This window comes from Grampus griseus (assembly GCF_964374135.1).
Source record: "Grampus griseus genome assembly, chromosome: 9".
NCBI lineage: Eukaryota > Metazoa > Chordata > Mammalia > Artiodactyla > Delphinidae > Grampus > Grampus griseus.
In genome coordinates, this window is record NC_139003.1 from 82,693,600 (window position 1) to 82,717,756 (window position 24,157).

Sequence of the window (24,157 nt, forward strand, 5' to 3'; positions counted from 1 at the left end):
CATTTTAAAACTTTTATTAGTATACCTTTTTTTCCTTAAACAATGTGTTCTGTATCTAAATTCATAAATCATATGTTTTGAAGATACTCACTTAAAATGAAGATCTTTGAAAGTAAAATGGGTTTCAACAATTCCTGTAGTTTTCACTCGGGTTCTGAGAACATCTTGTTGGGTTGGGATATAATTTGGTTGTGCAATTCTGTCCAAGTCATTCAAATAGCTGAAAAAATAAACAACAATATGCTAATAGCTAACACTGTCAATAAAGATCATCTAAACCAAAGAGTAAAACATTCTGATGCATGCAATACTCCAGATTACTGAAGTTTTTATATTTCTGTGGAATTATGTAATTTTAAGTCTATATCTTACACAACTCTCACAGAAATGAAAATTTTTATACTTCTCCAGCCACAAAGTTCCTTAAATATTTCAGTAATTCTCCTTGTTGGAAAAGAAAACAAAGTAATAACTTTATGAATATCCAAACTCACGGCACACCATGAATTTGTCCCTTAAAACTCTTTATCACACTTCTTTGATGTAGCACTGTGTTTATGTTCCAGACATTATTCGTTTGTTGAGAAATTAGAAAGCCTTCCTAAGTAGTGAGGAAACCTCTGGCCAAAGGCTGAATTCAATATTGTTCCTTTTCAACCAACCTTAAGTAACATACAGGAAAACATGACACATGCTCCTTCCTATACTCTACGTTTTACTGCCTCTATGAATCAGTATTCATATTTTACTTCTCATTGATTTCAGTCACTCATTCAACACTTTCTGCCAATGATGCAAAATATGTTGTGCTATAAAAATGTAGTGGTGTCGTACCATGCAATTCTTTCATTTTGTGTCCACTTATGTAGTAGAATCAATAATGTTACAGTCCAGGTATGGAGAGATTAAGGTGAACCTGAGTGGTTCAAGAGGGCTTCATGGATAGTGAAGGGCATAAATAGAAATCTGACAGGTGCAACGGATAAAAGGGAATGTCATTCACATCAGGCAAAGCAGTAGAACAGTGTGGAGGTAGGAAGAGTCACGTCTTGTATCTCAGAAAGTAAGTCCACTAGTAGGCTACGCATGGAATTAATCCTAAGGTCAGCTGAATGTGGGGAGCATCACTGAAGTGTTTTCTAATACTAGAGTGGAAGAGTCCAAGATAATTTAGACGATACTCTAGGTTTATTATAGAGAGGCACCAACTTTTGCAACTTTAATTGATGTTATCAATTAAACATCAATTAAAGTGGCAAAGATAAAAAAAGAATCAAACAGTCTCAATATAAGTCAAATCACCTCAAAATAAATGTAAATCTGTGAGTAGTATGGAAAAAAATACATCACATCACAAATACCTAACAGGGAGTCAAAGGCCTACGCACTGAGTCGAAGAGTATTTCCTTGTAGAAGTGAGGACACCAGTTGGAGAGATGGGCTACACAGCAGTAAGAAGATGTTACATACACATATATAAACTATGTATGTAATAATTTATATGTTTATACACTTGTAAAACACTAAAAATACATATTGAGAAATATAGCATTATAAAAACTGTGACGGGTTACACAGTAATTTGTATTACTTATTCATTCACACTAAATCATTTACCTAACACTGAGTACTCTGACGTGCAATACATGACATGCTATACGATAATAAGGTCCTCAGGAGCCATAGCCCGTTGGTTTTCCACTGTGGCAAACTAGGTGTATTTACCTGGACCTTCTAATACCTGTCATCTTCTATTTAATCCTCACTTGTGTTCCTAAGAGCCAATAGCTCTGTCAAGAAGACTGAGTAATTTTGGAAAGTAAAATGAGAGCAAGGCACATGTCTCTAGTCATATCATCTTTGACATTTCTGAGTGTGTGCGCCAAGTAACGGAAACAAATCCTTGATTTTTTTTTTTTTTTTAAATTCTATGTGGATCATCAAACAGAAAGCTCCCTGATTAGGTTTTATCAAAACTTCCTTTATAGACTTTTCTGGAGCCACCACCTGGAAAATCAGGGCAGATTTTTCTTCTAAAAAACTAGACTTAGATATCTGTAAACAATGTCCAATGCAACAGGGCACATACAGTTGACAACTTTCAACTAAATCATTTACCTGAGTACTCTGTGTCACTGAGTACTCTGTGTCTGTCACTGGACAAGTAACTTCTCAGGCACTTAGTAAACAAAAAGCACACAAATCAGTTACCCTCCCCTTTGGCTAGCCCCAGGTAAACCAGAGATACACCCAAATTCAGAGTGAATGTTCGCAAGTTCCAATTACTTTCTTGGAAATATACTGGAAACAGCTCCATTCGGCATGTTTCAATTAGTTACCTGAGTCCCTTGAGACAACTTTTGAACACAAGGGAAATATGAGCCTTGCTACCTACAAACACACACAAAAAAGACAGAAGTTTTGAAATACTGTCATCCTAAATATCCTGAGTTGTATAAGAATGTGTCAGCCAACTCTGCATTAAAAGTGACCTGGAGGTATACCTGACTTCCAGGTAATTATTCATGATAGTGTAGTTCTGAAGTTATGATTACTTACTATGCTGCAGAATCATTAAGCTGGTACTCTCGGGACCTGTTGAAGCAGGCTTGTACACCACTGTCTTTCCACAATCTCTTTATAACTCCAGCAAGTTCTGCAGTCATAAAACCTTCCTCAGCAGCGCCAGCAAGCACAAAGAGTTGGCGGGCATCATCCTGAAGATTCAAAGTCCATTTTTATTTAAAAAGTAAAAAGCCAGACACTACAGATAAAGTATATTATAGATTACCAAAAGTGCAATAGTGAATTTCCTTTATGCCTTTTATTGGTGTCATAACTTGGATTTCTCTAAAAGAACCACTTAAAAAATTGGCTTAATCAAAAAAGCATAATCTTAAATCATGAGTCCATGTTTTGTGATATTAGTAACAGCTATCAAGGCACTAAGGAGCTGAAAGAATGACGACACTTGCAGCTCATGAGAGAATATATTAACCAACTACCCACTGACAGTCTGTTGTACCCTTCTGAGAAAACAGAAGAATGTATGCTTTGCCTCTCCCTTACCAAAATGTTTCTAATCTAAAAAACACATTAACACCATTAGAGGTTATTTTTAGAATCTAATTAAATGTTAGCTTTGTGATATACTTCACAGATGCAAAATAAGTTCAGAGAAGGGAGAAATCAATGTGGGATAAAGCAAGAAGAGTTCCACAGAATGGTGTGAGATTTTTCAGAAGACCTTAAAGTATGTATACCTTCAAATCAATGGGCCAGGAGATGGGGATAGCTGTTTGCTAATCCAGGCAAGGAAACAAAATAAACACAGCTTTGGAGTGGAAATACTCATGACACATACAGAAGAGAGCATGCAAAGTTTTTAAATGAAGGAATACTACACATAAATTTAATTAAATTTTGCTTAAGTTTTGAGGCTACAATATTTAGTTATTCTGATCCATAGTTAATCAAGCCCACAAAAGAGATATGAGCCACTGACACAATTCTAAATTTTCCAAAATTTAGACAAATTTAGACAAAATTTGGACAATTTTTAGAATTGTCCAAAAGAGATATGAGCCACTGACGCAATTCTAAATTTTCTAATAGCACATTTTAAAAAGTGTAAAAAAAAAAGTAAAATTAACTGTAACAATATATTTTATTTAACCTGTATATAAAATATCATTTCAACATGTAATCAATATAAACTTATTGAGATATTTCATATTACTATAGATATTTAGTCTTTGAAATGTGGTGTTTCTTTTATACGGACAATGCATCTCAATTCGACACATTTCCAATACTCAGTAGCCACATATAGGTAGTAGCTACAACAGTGCTCTATAACACAACTCTAGTCTTCAGGTAATAACACAGTTAATACAAAAGTAAGGGATATGTGAAGTTACCATCTTCACAAAGGTTCTTTCTGGCCTGAGATATGCGGCTTTATGTTAACTGGATACAGTCCATAATTTTTCTCTAGGGGCATTTTTTCCAATGTGGTGTAGTAGCTCTTCACAAAGTGATGGCACACATTATGATAAGGCATACAGAAGGGAAGCATTTGGTGACATGGGCTAGCAGAGGGTACTAGCTGACAGTATACATTCATTCTACTGCCAGTTCGTGAAACATTTTCTTTTCAGATGGAACCCATCGTGAGAAATAATTAAGTCACTCAGCATGGGAACGTTATTATTCAAGCATATGTTTCCCTTTTTAGTAAATCACAAGAGAAATGCATGCAAGCAAGTAACACTTGTACCATGTCCTTAATAAACCCCAACAAAACACAATTTCAAGTCGTTTTTAGCACCATTTACCGAATTCCAGTAAACAGTTATTCAATTTTCCAAATGACTTATATGAGAAATTTCTAAATTTGGTTATTTTTATTTTTAAGTGACATCAAATGTACTTTTCTCCAACCATTTTAGAAAAGTGCTTTTCACTTAAGTGAGCTTTAAAATGAGCTTTCATTATGATATATTTATTCAATTTCCATAAAATGTGTTGACAGAAAAGACTAATGCCCTCTGATATGGGTCATAAGATCACGTTCTCTTCAAACTTTCCAGGAAAGAAGCCTGAAGAAGAGACCTGGGAAACTGTAGCTCTATTTATAAACTGCGGCATTCAAAAATGTCTCCTCTTCACAAAATGTAAAGAAGTCTCTTTTCCTTAAAAAACGAACTGGAATACTCATCTCCATGTCATTAGCAGGACATTCAGATGTCTGCAGATGAGCTTTAAGTAATAAATTTAAGCAGGAAGGTACTTTAGAAATTATTCTACCTAATTTTTTGTTTTGTTTAAAAAGAACCTGAGACATAGAGAGATTGTGCAATTTAAAGTTCCACAGGTAGTCACCCAATCCCACATATTAGTCAACAATTACTAAGCAGCCACTTCCTAAGACAAGATAAATTTGACAACTGCAGAATGATGACAATAATCCTATCTTGTCATGGACTGAAGTCTTTTCAAGATTCATTTAAATGTTACTTAAGAACATTTAAGAAAGAAAGACAAACTTGAGTGTACTAAAACAGTATGACATAGTGTCGAAAAAGGGTAGGGATTACTAAAGGGCTACAGGTAAGTAAAGCAGTTTACAGGAACTCTTTTTGTAGTGTTAAAAAGAAATTTATTTGCCAGGCAATTATTTGCAAGTAGCAAGGAAAAAAATCCTCGGATGTAGCCGAGTTAGTATGTTTTCAAATGACTAAGAACTAAATGAAAATAAGATGGTTTAAAGAATGTAAATTCTAGTTCATATAACTGCATGTTTGGGGAACTCAGAAAGGAGATACAAAATGCTATCCTGTCAAGAGACACATAATAGCCTCTTCTCACACAGTGATGGTCAGGGAGCACCTGTTAGTTAGTGACAACACATTTTATTTGAAGCCGTCACCTATTTTGTGAGAATTATGGGGAAGAGAGGACTTTGAGGGACCATGATGGCTGTCTTCTGATAAATCAGGAATCATCAAGTAAGAAAGAACTGACTTTGTGCTTAGGCACAGAGCAGAAAAACAATTCTGAGGGCAAAAGACATCAGATTTCAATTCAATAAGAACAATTTTTCACAACCAAAGCTATCCAAAAACACAAAAAAAGGAGGGAGAGTGAGAGACTGAAATTGTTAAGCAAAGGCTAGATGAGTGTTTCAATAGAAAACATCAGAAAGCCCTTCTACAATAGAGTCTAAGTAATATGATAAAGGAGTGTCAAAAAAAATAGTGCACCTTTGAATTTCTGACCACAGGGATAATGTACTGATGTCATGATTGATACAGGTATAGAAATCCTTTGTTTCAATGCTTTAGGATAATTATTTCATTAATAACATCAGGCAACAATACCGAACACCACATACAATGAGAATTACTGACATATTTAATCTACCACATTTCTAGAGCATACAATCACTCCTATAAATTTAAGCCAGTTATACTGCTTTCACCAAAGTTAGTGTACTGGTAAGGAAATCTTGAGAACTTTAGTGAAGTCACCTCTCCATGGCGGCTGGTGCTAATCCCAGATGTTAAAGAATTGCTTTAAGAAATAAACAAATGTAAAACTTTTTTTCTCTAAAAACACAACTGTAACCAAAGTAAAAATGACTGAGGCAAGGAAAGAGGAAGTTGTTTTTCTTTTTTTCCCCCGTAACACTGCTTAAGGGGGAAGGGGTGGGGGAAAAAAGTAAAATCATCTAAATTAATTTTTGACTAAATTGCAGAGAGCATGAGCTTCATTATGTCAAGAAGAGAAATTATAATAAGTATGTTACGCAAATATAACTTTTATGTATATATATATGAATCTTATAACTATATAGCTTTAATTTTCAAATTAATAAAATAAACATTAAACTGTTCTTTGTATGCACAATAGAACCTATTGTGAAAAGATAGACAAACATGTAATAAATAATACATGAACTGAGCAAAGTAGAAAAATACTGTGCTGGAGGCATACAATACATTTCAAATGAAGGTTAGTATCACTTTGTCACATATATAAATCAGTATTTCTCAGAATCAAAAACAACATAATATTATAACTTCTTCATCTTAGTTCTCAACGATAAACCAGACTACTACTATAAATAATTCAAACATTCATCTGGAAAAATGATACGTAGAAATAACTAGAAACATTTTGAAAAAGAATACCGGGGACAGAGGGCTGAAATGATCAGATATTAAAAGTCTACATACAATATGCAGAACATCTAGTATTAATGCAGATCAACAGGGGGAGAAAATCCCAAATGTGAACTTACATGACAAAGGTGGCAAGATAAATCAGTAGGAAAGAATACAATTAGTAAAAAAACACTCGTGAATAATTAGATAGCCATATGAAGAGGAAAAAAATAATGCAGATCCTTATTCCATGCATACAACAGAGTTTCAGAGGGATTAAAAAACTAACATAGAAACGATGTTGAAATTCACTCCCTAAAAAACTTTTAAAATAGCACAAATATTCAGTAAATCTTTGGTTGAGAGAAGGTTTTCTAAATTTAAACACAATGGAAGAAATAATAGGGGAAAATTTTTTAAATGACAACCTAAGATTAAGGGCAATAAGCCAAATGTGAGAGAAAGGGACAAAGGGACATGTGGACAAAGGGTTAATATACAAGTACATACAAACAAGCAAATACATAATCAAAACACCAAGACTCCAATCCGTAGATGAATAAAGGATAAAATAAGCCACTAACATAGAGAAATAAAAACAGTCAATAAAGAAATGGAAAACTGCATAGTTACATTAAAAAATTGAAAATGCAAGTTAAATTAAAATAAGACTTACTAATAAATTAGCCAATATTTTAAACATGTCAGACTCCAAATGTTGGCTACCCAGAGTGCTAAGAAAAGGCACTGCTGCTAGGAAAGTAAATTGACACAGCCTTTCTCAAAAGCAATCTGGCAAATCTGGCAGAGACATAATCGAACTAAATAATGAAATTAATTTTAAAATTAGAGGAAGAGAACAGTGGCCATTATGCAGGAGCACGCTGAGGTTTGGGGGTGAAAGGGAGCTTAAGTCAATTCTAGGCAAGGTTTTCTGTTCCTTACAGCCCAGCTTATTCCAAGGAAGTGCTTCTCAAGCTTTCTGGGATGAAAGATCTGTCTTGTGTTTTATTTGTTTCATTTTCTTTTATTTCCAATCTTTCAGAACTAATACTATTGGAAAAATAACATTTAAACGACATAAAATATAAATACATTTTTGTAAACTATCAGAGTTAATGTATAAATTACTCTGTCAATTGCTGTAAAAGTTGGTCTAATCGCTTCCTTTACTTCTGTACTCACCTGTGCACATGCCTGTGTGCAGGCACTGTCCACGGACACCACTCTGAGCAGCACAACTCTAAGCGATGCAGTGACATGTTGATAGGCCCCTGTTCAACACTTCCCTAACTGTACATTATTAAAAACAAAATAATCTAATTTATCAATAAACTGTCATCCACAGATTGACTACACGCATTATAAGAGTTTTGAAAGGATATTAGGCACAAATTTTGATTGCTCTATGCCAGCCTTGAAAACAGTTTTGTTTCCTCTTATTTTAAATAACTAATGTGTAATCTGCTTTGCATATCTGGTAGCTGCCAAATACGAAGCAAACCACAGAAAATTGTCACTGTCTCTTAAAATTTTACATCTTTTAGTCAGTTCTTACCCAGTTAACCTACATATTAAAATGTAATTCCAATCAAGATACCGACAGGCTTTTTTTGTTTGTTTCAAAAGGGATGTGAGGAATTAAGTTGATTCCCAAGTTTATCTGGAAGAGAAATGCATTATAGCCTTTATATTTTGGTTAAAAAAGAACAATGGGATGGGTGCACTTACCCTACCAGATACCAATATCCTATGAAGCAAGAGAAACTAAAGTAATGTGACTCTGACAAAAATAATAGTAGTATAATCATTATAAATAACAACAGCAATAACAAACATTTACTGAGCATCGATTATGACCAAGGCATGTAGTAAAGGCTTGTCATTATTTCTCAGAACGCTGTAAGGTGGATGTTATTATTATTTCCATCTTAATTATGAAAATAAGTGACTGAGCTAGGGAAGAAAAGAATATATCAATTTAAAAAAATGGAGTTCAGAAAAACACTCAATTTAATGCTAAGGGTAGCATTTTCAAGTCACTCAGGAATGGGGTATTTAATACATGGTTGTAGGCAAGAGATGATCAGATTATAAAATATACTTAGATTCCACCTAGAAAAAGGAAGATAATTTTTAAAAACTAATTGTAAGCTGAAGAATGTCTGACAAGGCACAAAACACAGAAGTCACAACTGATTGAAGAAAATTAAAAGTTCTGTAACAAGAAAAATACTGTTTCAAAAAAGTAAAAGAAATATGCTGAATAAAAACATTTGTAAAACATAAAGAAGTAATATCCCTAATATTCAAAGAGATTCAGTGTGAAAAGGACAAGGAATTTAACAGAACTGAGTAAAGAATACTAAGAGGAGTCCACAGAAGAGATACAAAAAGACAAGATTCTCAACCTCACTACAAATCAGGAAAATAAAAACTAAAAAAGAAAGATTTTTTCACTAAGATATTAAAAAATTAAAATGTTAATGTATCTAAGTTAATGACACTCTGGGAAAGTTGACACTGATGCACGGTTGCTAGAAAAGATTATTCACTTCATGTTTTTTTCTGAAAACAGAAAAAACTATGGTACCTATCAAACTTAAATATCTGGTTATCCTTCAACTTAAAAGGCTAATACTTCCAGGAATTGATACTGTAGGAAAAAAAATATACTCAGCCTTTCTCTATACTGTTTCTTCTTTCTAGAATGCTTTTTCCTTGTTTTTGTCTAGAAAACTCTTAAGACATGTTCCAATACCAAGCTCAAAGTCCCCTCTTCCTGTCTAAGCCATGTTTAATTCATCTTTGTATTCCTTAGCACAATTTCAATAGCCTCATAGTATTTTAAAATTTGCAGACTTCCCTGGTGGCACAGTGGTTAAGAACCTGCCTGCTGATGCAGAGGACACAGGTTCAATCCCTGGTCTGGGAAGATCCCACATGCCGAGGAGCAACTAAGCCCGTGCGCCACAACTACTGGGCCTGCTGCGCTCTAGAGCTCGTGCGCCACAACTACTGAGCCCATGTGCCACAACTACTGAAGCCTGCACACCTAGAGCCTGTGCTCCACAAGAGAAGCCACCACAATGAGAAGCCTGCTCACCACAACGAAGAGTAGCCCCCACTTGCCCCAACTAGAGAAAGCCCGCAAGCAGCAACAAAGACCCAACGCAGCCACCAATAAATAAATAAATAAATTTATTAAAAAATAAATAGAAAAACAAGATTTGCGTAGAAGCAAGGCAACAAAGACACGGAGTAGAGCAATCAGAACCAATGAGAGAGACTGAAGATGTTCATGTGAAAGAGTTAACAACGGCTAACGGTAACAGAAGTAACAGTCGGAAGGTAGGAAGAAAACAAGGGACCCGGGGACAGATAGAGAGCGCCTAAAAAGAGTGGGTGAAACTAGAACCAGTGAAACAAAAATGACCAGCTCAGGCCCCCATGTAGATTCCAAAGCATCAGAAAACCAGTTTTAAAAAAAAGCTTGTGGTTAGAGAGCAGTTATTTCCAGTCAGTCCTGAAACAGCCCAAATCTGCCCCAGAAAGGACAGAAAATGACAATATTCCTTGAGAGAAAAATATGAAAATAAAAAGACCTCATAAAAAGCAGCTTGCATCGACCCATCATTACCTCAGACAATGGAGGCTACAAAAACCTCTCTCTCTAATAATCACATGTAAGATCTGAACACAGAATACTGTACACATGAATTGGAATTAGAGTACAATTTATTCAATTCTTTATCATAGGGTAGCTCTCTTTTGTGTAAGACTAAGAGCTCAAAAAAAAATTTGCTGAATGAATAAAAGATAAATGAATAAGTTACAGCCTGAATGCATAGTACTGACAAGGCAAAAATTGTCTGGATATGATCAAATCTTATTTCAGATAATTTAGAAGAATGCTATGAATTAGTATCAAAAATGATCTTGAAATCTATTTGAAAATTTTAATTCATCACACTAAGCTTTTTAATCTGTTTAAAAGCTTAGTAAATTAATATGGCCTAGCAACTTATAAAGAAATATTAGATTAACTTATAAAAAATAAACCAGATTTGCTTTACAGATTTCTCCAACGTATGTTCTCTACTGTTGCTTTCATTCATTTTTTTTCCTGTTAAGCACAAATTGAGCCTCTATGTAAAAATAAAAACCTAGCAGAGATTAAGAGGACAACAAGTTACAGTCTCTATGCAAAAAATCTTCACAGTATTATCAGGGAGATAGCACACACATATTGAACACATAAAAATAAAAGGGAACTATAAAAAGGGGTAACAGTAGTAGCAGTAATAATAAATCTACTTTGTACAAAAATATTAAAAATTAATCTAGAGATTCAGTTAAAGGTTTCTGGGAAGGTCAAGTTTTACATCAGTTATTAAAAAAAGAATCAGTGAAGAATTAAACCATAATAAAATAATAATAAAACTTGAAATAAACAGATTAAGCAAGCAAACTGGGACTGGGGGAAAAGGAGAAAAAGAAAATACCCTATGGACTGGCTGGGCCTACTTCCAATCAAACTGAAAATAAGTTACACATTGGGCCAAACAAGGAAGCACAGGCACACTGCCTTGGTTACCACCGTGTGGTAATCTTTCCTTCGTGTAATGTCTTGGGTTCCAGTTTCTTTACTGATAAAATAAAGAGGTGAAACTAGCTTGTCTCCTAAGGTCCTAGCTGTGAAATTCTGAAAGATGTTTTCTAATAGCCAGTATTCTCTGATTCCAAAGATTAGCAAACTTGTATACTGTTTTCATTATCTGAGACTAGACTGCTTTTTAGTCTGGGCATGAACGCAAATAATTAGATCCTCTCAGCACTCCAAATCATAAAAACAAATTCTGAAGAATGCCAGTGTAGGCTGTATACTAAACTCAGTAGTAACTACTAAAAACTGCTATGGAGGTACAGAGGTGCCCAATATGCCATGTTATACAGAAAACACTGCAATGGATATTGAGTGGTCCCAATCATCTTATGGATAAGGAAAGTATTCTAGCTCTAAAGGGAAGATGATGCAAACCTGTGTATTCTTAGTTCACTCACTTCTAAAGCTTCTGACCTACTTCACTCACTACCATCCTTCTGGTCCTGAGACAGTTGATAAATCTATGTTATACAATATGGTGTCAATCATGCAAGTTGTTTTTTTACTCATCAGGTCTGCTCCAAGGACTTTAGGAACTTACAGCCCGGGCCGAGTCACCGAAGTCTATCTTCAACCTCCCCATGGCCCTAATGATAGCAATAATTGACTGGATGGTGTTACTGTAGACCACTGCTTTGTACTGTTTACATTCCTCTTCTGAATAACCAGCTTCGTGGATAATTCTAACAAGACAAAAAGAGAAAAGTTAACACTTACTTCCTTTGATGGAACAGTACACTTAAACATAAAAAAATTTAATGTTTTAAATCTACTTACTTCATTTGCTTCACAATTGTACTTTTCCCAGATTCACCAGCACCTAAAAAAAGGGAAATAAATGAGGGATTTCTAATTTTATCACTTATGTATATCCAACTCCCAACACACACACTCTCTCTCTGTCTCTTACAGGTAATTTAAAAAAAAATTTTATTGGAGTATAATTGACTTACACTGTTGTGTTAGTTTCTGCTGTACAGCAAAGTGAATCAGTTATACATATACATACATCCACTCTTTTTTAGATTCTTTTCCCATATAGGTCATTACAGAGTATAGGTCATTACAGAGTATATAGGACAGTACAGAGTAGAGTTCCCTGTGCTATACAGTAGGCCCTTATTTATTTTATATATAGTAGTGTGTATATATCAAGCCCAATCTCCCAATCTACCCCCCACTTCCCCCAAGTTTGTTTTTTACATCTGTGATTGAATTTTTTATATCAAAATGATCTTTATTGGTTTCCAAACATACAGAAAATTTCTTAAAAATAAGTCCCATCTGTTTATTACATCATAATCCTTAAACTCAGCTAAAAAAAAAAAATGCTTTCATCGATGCTTTTATGTATTCCCTGAAGTATTAAAAAAATTCTTTCTTCTATAGCTTAAACTGAAGCAGTATAAATAAATTTTACTCAAGATTTTGCTCCCCACTGGAAGATGTTTAACTTTCTGGCCAATTATCATAATTTCAACCTTTGCCTCATGTGAAGTGGACAGACCAGTGATGCCAAGAAACCACGAAAATTATTTTTAAATATTATGTTATAATAAAATAGCTATCTCACGCATTATATAGTCAACCACCATTACTGAACAAGTGACACACAGCCGGCATGCTTCGCTAACACTGGGGATGCAGTGGTATGGCAGAAATGTCTCCCCCTATGTTTTTCTTTATTCCCTGTCATAAACCCATTCTCAAAACTCTCCTTCACTCTCTACATATTGATGACCTCCTCACAATTTGAGTCTCTAGAATTATGCCATCATAACACGAAAATATCACTAACAAAATGGCCCTTTATAAAATTAGAGCCCTCTAGATACTGTGAACATCTGAGCACAGGACACAAAACAAGGAAGGTATGACAAGTCTACTGTTTGGCTTCATACTGTCTTTGACCAGGGCTACAGATCATGGAGCTGTTATTTCTGTCTGAGAGACAGGGCTCAGGATTTTCATTATCTAGGCCTCATATTCCCATTTTTCCAGAGCCACTGCTACATGCTCTATGCTCCAGTGTCACTGAACTTACAGTACTGACAACACCTACTGCTGATGACGCCACCAATCTTCAAACATACTGTTCCTCCTGCCAAAGTGTAATTTGCTCTGCTTCCTAGAGCTCCACTGGTGATGCTGTATCAACCACCAAACCTACCCCCTTCCTCAGTCTTTCCTGACCCACTCCCGCTATGATCCCTGTTGCCTCTCCCTTTGAACATTTTCTACTTGAATGCTCAGCAGCTAACTTGTGCTAGACACACAATCAACCAGAAATGTACCTGAATGTATTCAAGCTATCTGTGACGGATCAGTTAGACGGCAAACTTCTGGGCCTCATTCCCTTCTCCCCTTCCCCCTCCAGCTACACACATCCAAATCATCAGAGGCATCTGAGAATAAGTCATAGTTAAATGGCCTATTTGAAAACCTGGGGGGGAAACTGCTTAAATTTTACTTGTGATTTGATATTCAAGAAATTTTCCCAAGATAGCTGCATATTAAGTAGAAAAGCAGGCACTGAATAAACAGTGGGCATTATTCATCTACAGACAGCCTTTGGATCTTGGCAGGGCAACTGCCAATACAAACAACTCCAAGATAAACAACCCATTATACCTTAATCAACAAGCCATATACCTGGCTCTATGAAAAGCACAATCGTAGCCATTATGGCTCACACGTTTCTCTAATTCAAGAGAAGCCCACCCAAGGAACACACCCTCGGCAGTCTCCAGCAGGGCTATCTTCAAGGGGGCCCTCTGTGCTTCTAGGGCACAGCAAGTTGACTCAGCAGCAGCCGTGTTTCGCTGATAGGACATTTTAGATCCCAACATCCATTCACGGGGTGGTGATTCCACATGCACAGTGAGCGTCGATGAACAGCCACCCATGGCCCATTCTGTTAGTGAAACAACTCAGAGGTTCAGAGGAAGGCTCACATGATACAAGCTCATGAGGTCTGAGAGCCATACAAGGGGAAAATCAGAAATAGTAAAGAATAAGATGGTTCCCAGCTGAACTCTATGGAGGCAGATGAGAATTTTTAAATCTTAATGAGAAAAAAGCAAGTTTTCCTAATGTTAGACATTATCTTTAAATTCTAACTCACTTCCTGTCTCATAGAATAGTTGGTGACATGGGACATTGAGCTTACTCCACAGTGAGCATCTAGTCAATGGCTTGAGGTTCCAAAAAATCCTGAAATATGTTTAATATTAAAGAGTGGAGATGGCAGTGTTACTGGCTGGATTTCTTCCTAATTTCTTTGCTAGTTAGACAAGGTACTCTCTGTGGACCAGATTTCCTAAGGACAGAAATACTGGGGAAAAAACTTTCATAATTTAGCAGTTTATATAATTAGAATTTTCAATTCTTACTTCCATGCAGAGACTCCTAATAGGAAAATTAGAAATGCTGCACGGTTATGGTTCCAGCATTCTAAACACTGGTATTCTTTCCACATAGCATAAAGGAAGAGTTAAAGGTTGTCCTCCAGAAATCTCAGTCAGCACAGTCCTGTTTGAGAGACTGACAGGAAGCAATATTGTAAAAAAACAAAACAAAACAAACAAACAAAAAACCCCTCAGGGGTAGTGGAGGCAGGAGAAAGGAGAAAAGGGTAAATTTTCCTAGCAGTATTCAGCAAGGCAGCTATTGCTTTTCAGTTCAATCCATAGGCAAGATTAAAAGAGTGAGTACCCTGCTTTCAAGAAGAAACAAGGAATATGTAACACGTATCAGTCAGGAAAGATCAAAGCGTGGGACCGTTGCGGTCACAAAGCTGAGACGGTCAAGGTGACTAGGTGGCCTGTAGAGTAACCGTTGACAAGCTGGTCGCTGTGAAATGAATGAGACTTTAGGGTAGTGGGAAGGGAGGATGCAGCTCCCCAGGGCAAGAATGTGTGCAGTGTCGCCACAGTGGGCCAGGAACCATAAAGCCACGGAGGGGGATCCCCCAGACCTCTCTTTAAGGAGGAAGTGGCGGATGGAAAACTGCATATCTGAGAGTAAATACTGAGCCCAGCAGGTGTGTGAAGTGGAGCTGGGCACCTGATAATGCACCACACAGATAATGGGAGGGCAAAGGAGCATCACCACAGTAACACGGACAGGGACCCACCTGCGGCTCCGGGCTACACACGCAGGGCCGCTTATTAACAGGGCTCGGAAAAGCAAAATATATCAAGTGAGGACAAGTAGAAGGATGAGGGAGGGGAAAGACTAAAAACAAATCACGGTCTAAGTAAAGCAACCCCATGGCTAGATTATAAGTCCTTGAACAGAATTATATAGGTTACCATTATAAAAATGATAATCAAATCGTGCTCACCCCTGATTTCTGTTGAGGGGCAGTCTAGAGAAATTTGGAAGTTTAACTGTGGTGAGGTTTAAAAGAAAAAAGAAAACACCTCTGACCCCAGAAAACACATACTCCACCCCCCGGAAGAATATTCTTTATCCAACTTTGCTTGGGTTCACATTTGTATCATTTATTTCCTGGTTTCAGCTGCCTAACATCAAGGCTGTTCGGCATTAAAACGGTGATTTTGTCAAAGTCACCTTATGCTGAATTCCTGACGCCACTACTCCACTTTTAAAAACGCCCAACTTTTACGTACAATTGAACCATTTTTACGTTCAATAAGACTAAATAACAGTTCAGTTTAAACTGGAATAAAACCAAATTTACAAGTGCATTTAAAGTCGCTTCTGTTTATCATAATGCTACTGTAAGATTAGTAAGATCAAGGTCCTTATTTTTAAGATAGAAGCAAATAAAGAGGATGCAAAGGCAAATACTAATTAAAGAGGCTTAATTATCCCCCTGGAAAGTAAAGGAAAATTTCCCTCCCTTTTTCTTAGGACATTTACTTTAGAAAAATTTTAAATGTAAGTGCTTTCTCCTCTTTGAAATGTATATACAGTTGACCCTCACCAACCTCGGTTTGAACTGCATGGGTCCACATATACGTGTATTTTTTTTTCCAATAAATTCATACAGCACTACACAGTCTGAGGTTAGCTGAATCTGTGGCAGGTCCTGGAACCAATCCCCTGCAGATACCAAGGGACAACTGTATATCCTTTTGAAAACTAAACAGGCCTTTTTTGTCAGCTTCATGATCAAGAATGTCTTTCTCAAGAACCTGAGAACCATCTCTTTGAAAGGTAAACATCACAGGAGATAGCACCCCTATCTTCCAGTTTCTGCAGGTAGGTAGGAGTCTACCTTGGGTGGGGGTCTTGCTCCAAGTTGCAAAACTACCTCTTGTCATAAGATAAGTTTCTTTCTCTTCTGGATAAGGTCAATTAGCTAAAAGATGGTTACCTCAATTACCAGGCAAAGTTAGGATGAACTGTGTGTGACATAAGGTGTTGTAAAGCCTCTCATTTAGGGACTAGTTGTCATTTATCTCGAAAACATGTACGTAACCGGTTGAATCAGCTTGGCTATGTTAAGTGGATGACATACCTTTCTGTCTTGCAGTCTCTTAATGGACTGCTTGTGATGCAATGCATTCAATAAAAAAATGTTTTCTTTCTCCACTACCTTTGTGAAGATGATTTCTGGGTTGGGAGAAGATTTTGTTTTTAATTATTATTCCCCAACATGGGAACAGTCTAGAAATCTTTATTATTCAGCCGTGAGAAGCTCTGGACTTACATTTATATAAATATATATGTATTTATAGGCTATATCTGACATTCTGGGATATAAAAATAATGACTGTAAACAGCAGAATCTAGATTCCCCCAAATGATCCCCTTTCTCCAAATATTAACTCCCCATAAAATTACTCCCCGAGCCATTCATGTCTGAGGTGAGGATCACACTATCACACTGCACAAGGATGATTACACACACACGACTACTCTAGCATCCAGGTAGGACAAAAGAAAGGAGAATTGTGGGCAACACAGGAAGCTCTTTCCTGGCAGCCTAGTCAAAGAGACCACAGAAGGAACTAATTGAACTGAGAGATCAATGTTTCTACAAGTCGAGCCTCAGGACTCACACGGTGAGGGTAAGGAAGGATGGAGGACGGGGGGCCACAAGTATACGCTTCGGGGTCTACAAGTTTGCTGCAAGAAATTTTAATTCAGTGTTTTTATTTGTATAACAAGAATAATTTAAGAAATGCTGCATCATCTGAATGCCTCTATCTAACTGAATTTCAGGATCTATATTTGAGTTTGTGTTTATAGGTCCTGAGATACTCAAGCAAGTGCCAAACACTGTACCTTGCTTGAGAATCTATCCATCCATCACTCTACCTGGTTTGGCTGTCAATCACTAGACCCTCTATCCAAAGAAAGGGCCATGTGTTTCCAGCAGGCCAATCCGAGCTGTGTTTGAGAGTAAAATTCCCTATGCTTATACATCTTATACAAACCATCAAACAGAACATTTTACAAATTAATATATGTAAACATATTTATGTATAATATACATAAAATATACTAAAAACTTAACAAAATAATCACTTTGGATACACTGATTTTTTTTTTTTCCTCCAAGAAAAGAATGAGATCTAGGTGCCAGAGATTTTCCCTGGCCATTTATGTGAAGATAATCAAGAAAAAAAATCACAGCACTGCAAAGCATAATGTGAAATCTGGCCCACAGAAGTCATTTTCCATGATCACATCATGGAAAACAACATTAAAGGATGGGGCCAAAACAGAGGGAAGCAACACTGAGAGAAAACTAGGATAAGAGAAGCCAGACAGCAACCCTTGAGCCTTTAGATATAGTCATATTTAGGGAGTCATATTACAATTGACCATCCAGAGTGGAAACACTGTTGAGAGTTAAAGGAGGCACAAGCATAAACTAGGACTGACCTGGGAAAAGGAGAAAATTTATCACTCTAGTCAGAACTGAAGACAATTTCAACTTGATTTCCAAGCTATGAGTCAGTTATGAGTTTGCTTTCTGTCACATGGACCCGAAAAGAGTTTTGGACTAACCCTGTGCCAAACAGTATTACTTTAATTATCTTTAGCTAATGAAGGGAAAACAAAGGAGGTTAATGATGCATTTGCAGCAAGTAAAGGTCAAATGATAATTACTGCGTGCTTTACAAAAGAAAGTTACAGAAGTTCAGACAGAGAAAAGATGTGGGAAAATCAGTCATTATATAGCCCACTGTAGAAGAGGGATGCCTTAATCCAAGAGTCATACTTGTAAGTACAATTTATTGTGACTTATATTGGATTGGCCAAAAAGTTCGTTCGGGTTTTCCTATAATGTTACAAAAACCCGAACGAACTTTTTGGCCAACCCAACCATCATTATTTGTCTTACTAAATTCATATTAACTTTACTTTTTAAATGTTCATATACATTATGTTATAAAATTGTTTGTTTTTATAGTTCATAGAAGACCTATAAAGCATAAGGAACTTTGTTCCCAATGACAGTTACACACATTTGTGAAAATAATTTAGAATTACACAAGGGGGAAAGGTTTTCCTTTATCAGGGGGCCATACACTGCACTGTCTAAAACTCAAGTCTAACTGCGCTCCTGTTTTTGCTCAGCTGTTTACTATTAAGGACCAGTAAATAATTAACATATACAAACTCTCAACTTTTCCTGTGTTGCCCTACAATTCTCCATGGGTCTCTGTCACATTTCTGAACATATGTGAGCAGAGGCACCGACTGCCTTTATTCTCAACCATCTTTTCAAGGATGTTTATATAGAGAATAGTCTTAGAAGACAAGAGATAATGCTTCCCTCTGGAACGGAGAGCAGGTCTGTTTGTTGTCTACCACCATAAAGATAACATGCTCTGGGACAAAGATCAGGTGGGCTTACTGCACATTATGAAAAAAATACTGGGGATCCCCAACTTAAGGGCTCCTCTACTGCAACATAACCCATTGCTTGTGCAGCCACGGCTCTCTTCGTGTTGCCCTTAGGGAACTGGGGCTGGGTAAATCGCCATAAAGGCTGATACTCTGGCAACTGCAATTGCTATAATAAAGTCATTTTTGTCTCTGAACCAGGCCTCTCATGTCTTCTGTCAGCAACCATGAAACTGGGGTGGGAATTCTCCAGCAGTCCAGTGGTTAGGACCCCATGCTCTCGCTGCCATGGGCCCAGGTTCGATCCCTGGTTGGGGAACTAAGATCCTGCGAGCTGCGTGGTGTACGCCCCCCTCCCCCCCCAAAAAAAAGAAAAATGCAACTGGGGTAAGCTAACTTGTTAGTTTGTAAGTAGGGTAAAGTCTCAGGTACTGAATAATTCTTGACATGCTCTTCTGCTTAATTTTTAATTAATTCCCAAATTTCTGACAACTAAGGACGCTTCCAGCCATGATCTCTACACCTGTACTACTTATCTTTCCTCAAATGGCAGCTTAATCAGGTTTGTCCAATAAACCCAAAGAAACAGCTAGAATAGTGGTTCTCAAAGCATGATCTAAGGACCAGTAGTATCAGCAACACTTAAGAAATGTACATTCTCAGGTCCCACCCAGAGCTTACTGACTCAAACTCGGGGAGTGGGGCCCAGCAGTCTGTGTTACAACAATCCCTCCAAGGGATTCTGAGAACAAGGGAGGTAGAAGAAAGGTCTCCTCCTTTTTTCTTGATTGCGATCAGAATTATTATAGTGATTAAGTTGCTGACGAGCTTTAACAAACTATTATTTTTATGAAATATTTATATTTCCCTCCTCCCCCTGAAAGTGAGACAAGTAATATTGTTTTACATTTCTGCAAATAGCTTATTAAAAGACAGCTTAACTCTCCTATCTATGTCTGCATTTAATATGATACAATGTATTACTTTGGTTGAATGAAGAAAATCCATTTCCACATATTAATGTAGTTAGAAAATGAAAGAGCATTTTAATAGCATTTGCAGATAATTGTGGATAGTCTTCTTTGATTCTATACCAAACTTTGAAAAGGGTAGCTTAAAGTTTGGTTATAATGCATTTCTGTGAACTTTGGTAGCTTAAAATCCACTGGTCTATCTTGTACTTGGAATGGATCTCTTACCCATGTCTTATTTGGAAATTAGTTCACTGACTTATGGAGAACTGAATGTTGACATATTTTCAATATAAAAAAAAGAGCATTTATTTTTAAATTGCCTTTTTAATATTATACATAATTTCACCAGAAAAAAGCTTTAGGTCATAAGATGATATCAAGCTCCCAGTGGTAGGGACATGGTTTTTAAATTTCTTTTTTCTTTTTTTTGGCTTGAAAGCTCAAATTTTATTATTGGCAACAAATACTGTTTGCTGTTTTCCTTGAAGTGACAACTGACTAACTGCCAAATCCCCAAGTCGGATTAACCATATTTTTCTATCAGTCTTTCTTTCAAGTGAAAATGGAATGGTATTCCAGGAAAAGAGCAACTAGTTCAATTCACAACTCGATCAATCACACAGCTGCTCTTCCTCACGACAACCAACGTGCTCTGGCATATGCAAAAGTAGTTTGGGAGTACTTCCCATTTGGTCACACAGAATATTAAAGACATATGTACTTAATGGTCAAGATTTGATACAAATCATCATGCTTATGACTTCAGCATTTTTTAAATCACAAGTGCTTAGTAGTGAAGAATACAATGACTACTGGTACAATCTCATGCTACTGACATGATTCAGCAGTTTGACCATTACTACTTTTGTACCATTAGAGCAAACAACGCAATAGAAAAGGCAAACAACATCTTAGTATTACTATGAAAATGGTCTCAGGGCTCCCAGCGTCCACAGATCCCTCCTAAAACCAGATTTAACGTCTTTCTCACCCACTGGACTATGAGCTATGAGGGAAGAGAGTCCCTGGTTTCTGTCACCATGATATCCCCAAAGCTAACTCCTATGGCAGGAGCACAAGACACTTATTCACCAGCTGGATGACAGGAAGAGAGGGAGGAGAGCGGGAGGGGAATATACAACATGAAGAAAGCATAAGAAAATGTAACGGAATATTTACATGAATTGTGGAAAGGGAGAATTCTGTCAGAAGACCAGAAGAAACAAAGAAGTGGGTGGAAGCTTGTGACTGCCCCTTAAAAACAGGTTCTCACTCACACACACACACACACACACACACACACACACACACACACACAAAACAAACAAACCCAACAACAACAAAAAAAAAACAGGTTCTCTCCTTCTTCTATTGTAGTAAGAGTAGCGGCTTGGAACATGGCAGCTAGAGACTACGTCGCTTATCTTTCCTTGCTGCTAGGTGTAGCCACTTCACCCTCTTCCTCACCAAATCACGATGTGTGTAAAAGGAAAATGCAGCCTTGGACGCTCTCTCTCCTGTTCCTTCGTACGAGCTAGAAAATGGGTGTCCCTGTCGTCTTGTTCCAACCATGTGAATTAAGACAATGTCCAGGGACAGTAGGGCAATGAGAGGGCAGGAACTCAGGTCCCTGAATGGTCATGTGAGGCAGAGCACCCCAGCTCTAGTTAACCTTGGATCCGTTACACAAGAGAAATAAACACCTATCTTCTTTAGGCCACGGTCAGGTTAGGTTTCTCTAATACAGAGCTAGGCCTTCATGCTGACAATTCTTTAAAAAGTGGTCTAGATTGAAATATACAAGCAAATATAAAACAAACTAAAAAGTCCCCAAACCTACAAATGTTTTAAAAAATTACCATAAGTAAAGTAGAAAGGCAAACTACAGAATAGGGAAAACTATCAGTAATTAATGAGTATCAAAATGTAGATTTCTTTTTTTTTTCCAGTGCACAGCAAAGTGATTCACTTATGTGTGTGTGTATGCTTTGTCAGATTCTTTTCCATTATAGGTTATTACAAGATATTGAATATAGTTCCCTGTGCTATACAATAGGCCCTTGTTTATTTTATATATAGTAGTGTGCATATCTTAACCCCAAACTCCTAATTTATCTTCTCCCCTCCCCCACTATCCCCTTTGGTAACCATAAGTGTGTTTTCTATGTCTGTGGGTCTATTTCTGTTTTGTAAATAAGTTCATTTATATTGCTTTTTAGATTACGTATGTGATAACATATGATACCTGTCTTTCTCTATCTGACTTACTTCACTTAATATGATAATCTCTAAATCCATCCATGTTGCTATATATATATATATATATATATATATATATATATATATATATATATATACATACACACATACACACACACACCACATTTTCTTTCTCCATTCATCCGTCAATGGACACTTAGGTTGCTTCCATGTCTTGGCCATTGTAAACAGTGCTGCTGTGAACACTGGAGTGCATGCATCTTTTAGAATTAGAGTTTTCTCCAGATATATGCCCAGGAGCGGGATTGCTGGATCATATAGAAGCTCTATTCTTAGTTTTTTAAGGAGCCTCCATGCTGTTTCCATAGTGGCAGCACCAATTTACATTCCCACCAACAGTGCAGAAGGGTTCCTTTTTCTCCAACCCTCTCTAGCATTTACTGTTTGTAGACTTTTTAATGATGCCTATTCTGACTGGTGTGTAGCTGTCCAGTTTTCCCAGCACAACTTATTCAAGAGACTGCCTTTTCTCCATTGTATACTTGCCTCCTTTATCATAGATTAATTGACCATAAGTGCATGGGTTTATTTCTGGGCTTTCTATCCTGTTCCACTGATCTATATGTCTGTTTTTATGCCAGAACCATACTGTTTTGATTACTGTAGCTTTATAGTATAGTCTGATACAAAAACAGAACCCATATATATGCTTCCTACAAGAGAACCATTTCAGTTCTAGAGACACATACAGACTGAAAGGGAGGGGATGGAAAAAGGTATTTCACACAAATGGAAAGCAAAGAAAGCTGGAGTAGCAATATTTATATCATACAAAATAAACTTTAAAATAAAGCCTGTCACAAGAGACAAAAAAGTACACTCCATAATGATCAAGGGATCAATTCAAGAAGATGATATAACAATTGTAAATATATATGCACCCAACATAGGTGCACCTCAATATATAAGGCAAGTGCTAACAGCCATAAAAGGAGAAATCGACAGTAACACAATAGTGGGAGACTTTTACACCCCACTTACATCAATTGATAGATCATCCAGACAGAAAATCGATAAGGAAACACAGACCTTAAATGACACCTTAGACCAGATGGACTTAATTGATATTTATACAGCATTCCATCCAAAAGCAACAGAATATACATTCTTCTCAAGTGCCCATGGAGCATTCTCCAAGACAGATCACATGCTGGGCCACAAAGTGAGCACCACAAAGTGAACATCAGTAAATTTACGAAAACTGAAATCATATCAAGCATCTTTTCCAACCACAGTGCTATGATATTAGAAATCAACTACAAGAAAAAAACTGTAAAAAACACAAACACATGGAAGCTAAACGATATGCTACTTAACAACCAATGGACCACTGAAGAAATCAAAGAGGAAATTTAAAAATACCTAGAAACAAATTAAAACAAAAACATGAAAATCCAAAACCTAGGAGATGCAGCAAAAGCCATTCTAAAAGGGGTGTTTACAGAGATACAAGCGTACCTCAGAAAACAAGAAGAATGTCAAATAAACGACCTAACCTTACACATAAAGCAACTAGAAAAAGAAGAACAAACTGTGAAATTAACAGAAATCATAAAGATCAGAGCAGAAATAAATGAATAGAGATGAAGAAAAAAATAGAAAAGATCAATGAACCTAAAAGCTTGTTCTTTGAAACGATAAACAAAATTGATAAACCTGTAGCCAGACTCACAAAAAACAGAGAGAGGGCCGAAATCAATAAAGTTAGAAATGAAAAAGGAGAAGTTACAACAGACATC

General features: G+C 36.7%; 1 protein-coding gene across 1 annotated transcript in view; it reads right to left on the reverse strand.

Moving 5' to 3' along the window:
• GNAI1 (G protein subunit alpha i1) overlaps positions 1-24,157 on the reverse strand; it is an 88,956-nt gene that overhangs the window by 22,043 nt on the left and 42,756 nt on the right. Inside the window, exons 2-5 of the mRNA XM_082661931.1 lie at positions 12,112-12,154; positions 11,876-12,017; positions 2,560-2,717; positions 92-220 (exon numbers count right to left, since the gene is read on the reverse strand). Of these exons, the coding sequence (XP_082518057.1) occupies positions 92-220; positions 2,560-2,717; positions 11,876-12,017; positions 12,112-12,154 (472 nt within the window). The remainder of the gene's footprint in view (positions 1-91; positions 221-2,559; positions 2,718-11,875; positions 12,018-12,111; positions 12,155-24,157) is intronic.